This window comes from Magallana gigas, chromosome 9 (genome assembly GCF_963853765.1).
Source record: "Magallana gigas chromosome 9, xbMagGiga1.1, whole genome shotgun sequence".
NCBI classification, from domain to species: Eukaryota; Metazoa; Mollusca; class Bivalvia; order Ostreida; family Ostreidae; genus Magallana; species Magallana gigas.
In genome coordinates, this window is record NC_088861.1 from 28,344,284 (window position 1) to 28,347,529 (window position 3,246).

Sequence of the window (3,246 nt, forward strand, 5' to 3'; positions counted from 1 at the left end):
AAAACTAGAATATGCTTATTTGCTCTATCATTTCAATTTTTTTTGGCTGGGAGGGAGGGGGGGGGGGGGGGTGAGGTTGCATTACTGAAACGATGGTAAAGAACGGTGATGATACAACACTGATATGTATAATTCACTTGTGTTTCAAAGACAATGGTGTCCTGAAATAAACACCAATTCCAAAGAATTGTAATTTCCCCAAGGTCCTTATTTTTTTTTCACCGCGCTGTCCCATTATTACCTTATAGCTGGTAAAATAATCATATTGATATTTTGTTAATTAGCGTAATGAACAACTCTTAATTTCCCTCGCTACTTAAGTCTTTTTCGAGATGAGAGGCAAGGGAAAAGTGTAGAAATGAGGCCATGGTGGGAAAAAAAGCTTCGAAAATAAACCCCTTTTCTCATGACCAATTCGAAAGTTCCTCTGTTCTTCATCTCGATCCAGAAATATCGTATGGAAGATAAAAGGATGAATTATTAATGCCGACATTTTTAAAAGCAATGCTCCATAGCTGACTGGGGCGTCGTTTGATAGGTGGCGTACACGTTGAAAACATGGATACAGATGACAATTGATGTTAAGTCGTTCGGAGACTGTCGATCGATCGAAGGGTAAAGGAAAATATAAACAATGGATATTTCGGTTTCATTTGACTGTATCGATTCCATCACAGCAGAGCGATCATTTATAAAATAATGTAGAGTGACAGCTTCGGTAAGAAATATATCGCGATTGGATGCCTGAGATTCGTGAATGCATTACGTTTCACAAATATATGTATGTAAGTATAGATTTCACAATGGTGGTGGTGGAAACGATTTATGGACTATAAAACTAACAGCCGTCCGGAAAATGCAGTTTTCGGAAACACGATCCGGATAGCAAAAGTCTTCCATTCGGAACAGTGGGCACTCCGGAGATCCAGAGAACACGCGAGACAAATTATACATGTATAACGTCGAACGGCGGAACCGGAGGAAAAATTCAATATTTTGTCATATGGCGGAGAAGTTTGAGGATTGCAATTTTAAACCGCTATTATATTTCACGCTCGTGTGACTGTGATGTATTGTAAAATCCAAAACCCTCTTCCTGTCTCTCTGCTGGAAATTATTTGCAATAATACAAAGGATGCATATCCGCTCATTCGATTTCTGTCCGGAAAATGAGGAGGATTGGAATATTATATCTATCAATAGGTAACAAATTCTAATCTATTTTAATTTGATAATATAATACAGTGATGGTGAACTATTTCTGAAATGAGTTCTACAAGGGAAAATCCCGGTATTCCACTAGTGGGATTAAATGGAAAACTCAAGAAATACAAAACGCTGGAAAATGAGGCAGGGGACTCACCCCCGGGCCGATTTGAGACGGTGGGTAGCAGACTCGCCAGACGCAAAGAACTGTTCGTCAAAAGGAAGCGTTCAAGTGACGTGGCTTTGATCTTTGCTCTGTTTGGCATCCTGTTAATGGTAACACAGACGGAACTGACGGCCGCCAAAGTCTACCACCGGTCCTCCCTCCCCTCCCACCTCATGAAGATGGCGATCACTGCCTCCACGGTGGCGCTGCTGATTTTCCTGGGGATATACCACCGGTTGGACATCCAGCTCTTCATCGTTAACAATTGCGTGGATGACTGGAGAATACCGTTGACCGCGCGGAGAATTATACAGATTACGTTCGAAATCATCGTGTGTTCTATCCATCCAATCCCAGGCGATTTCGACACCACTTGGCCCGCCACTGTGGCTGAAGGAGAGCACTACCGCAAGCTTCGTGTTCCCCTAGACACTATTCTTGCGCTACCGATGTTTCTACGACTGTTCCTCGTGTGTCGGTTCATAATGCTACACAGCAAACTGTACGAAGACGCTTCGTCGCAGAGTCTTGGAGCTCTGAACCGAATCCACTTTAATTTCAGGTTTATATTCAAGTCCCTCATGACTATGTACCCTGACTATGTGCTAACTATTATCATGATTGTGTCCTTCTTAATAGCAAGCTGGGTGCTGCGGTTGTGTGAGATGAGCGACACCGCCGATGAATCTGTGCATTCGAATTTGCTCAACACGATGTGGCTGGTGGCGATTACGTTTCTTTCCGTAGGATATGGGGACATAAAGCCGAGTACCTACTGCGGGAGGGGCATTGCCGTGATCACGGGTATGATGGGGGCGGGATGCACTGCTCTGGTCGTAGCAGTCTTAGCCAGAAAACTAGAGCTCAGTCGCAGCGAGAAGTACGTCCACGACTTTGTTCTCGACGTCAACCTCGACAAGAGACTGAAAAACGAGGCCGCCAACGTAATGAAATCCGGCTGGTTCATATATAAGTTTCGCAAACTTAAGGCAAATTCTTCCATGGCGCTGTCTTACCAGACAAAGTTGCTGGAGGCTATTTATAACATTCGCCAAATCAAAGCTGCACAACGACGTCTTGTGGATGCCTCCATTACTATGACGGAGGTAAACAAAACTCAGAACGAGGCAAGTAGGTCAATAGAGATTATCCGGTGTAAACAGCTAACTTTGGAGGAAAAAGTGGATAATCTAGAGTCCAAAATCATGTCCCTTCATGACAAGATTAACGCTATTCTAAAAATTCTGAAAGAATGATGGTACATGTATAATCACACGTTCATTGTGCGATTTTTTTTTTTTTTTTTACAAATGCTTCTTTAGATATAAAACTCAATGCTTTAAACGCATAACACCACATTTAGAGAGAATGTAGAGAGTGGAGATTGGAGCACAGAATCTAGCTTTAGTGTATTGTGGTGGTGTGTATAGAAATGTGAAAATAGCTCAAAAGCTAGACTAGGTTAGGATTTTGTTTTGGTATTTTCCTTGTTAACATGCAGATGTGAAAAGTGTGGAGAGCCATGAGATATAAATAATTAAGAAAGATTTGTACAAGGTATGTTATTCTGAATTAAACTACAAGTTAAAAATGTTTAATAATGTCTTTCATTTTTCTAATTTACTAAATTGTAAATTGTTGAAAACCCCACAAAAGTAGAGCACAGTCGATTGGAGGATGTCCTCATTTTTAACGTGTTGGTAGTAAATCTCTTAGTCCTTTGCCTTTGTCTGCCAAAACTCGACACGACTCGTACGTTTATCGTATTGAATTGTTAAACCGTACATAACATATGAGACGTGTGTATTCGACAATGTGAAATATTTCCAAAAAAGTCATCAAGAAGTTTGTAAATGAAAAGGGTGTAAAATATA

The 3,246-nt window shown here is 41.1% G+C and overlaps 1 protein-coding gene across 1 annotated transcript; it reads left to right on the forward strand.

The window, feature by feature from the left end:
* The first annotated feature begins 377 nt into the window (after window positions 1–377).
* LOC105321869 (small conductance calcium-activated potassium channel protein) lies at window positions 378–2,973 on the forward strand. Its single transcript, XM_011420347.4, has one exon. The coding sequence runs from the start codon at window positions 1,267–1,269 to the stop codon at window positions 2,626–2,628; it is 1,362 nt and encodes a 453-aa protein (XP_011418649.2). The 5' UTR covers window positions 378–1,266; the 3' UTR covers window positions 2,629–2,973.
* Window positions 2,974–3,246: the final 273 nt, after the last annotated feature.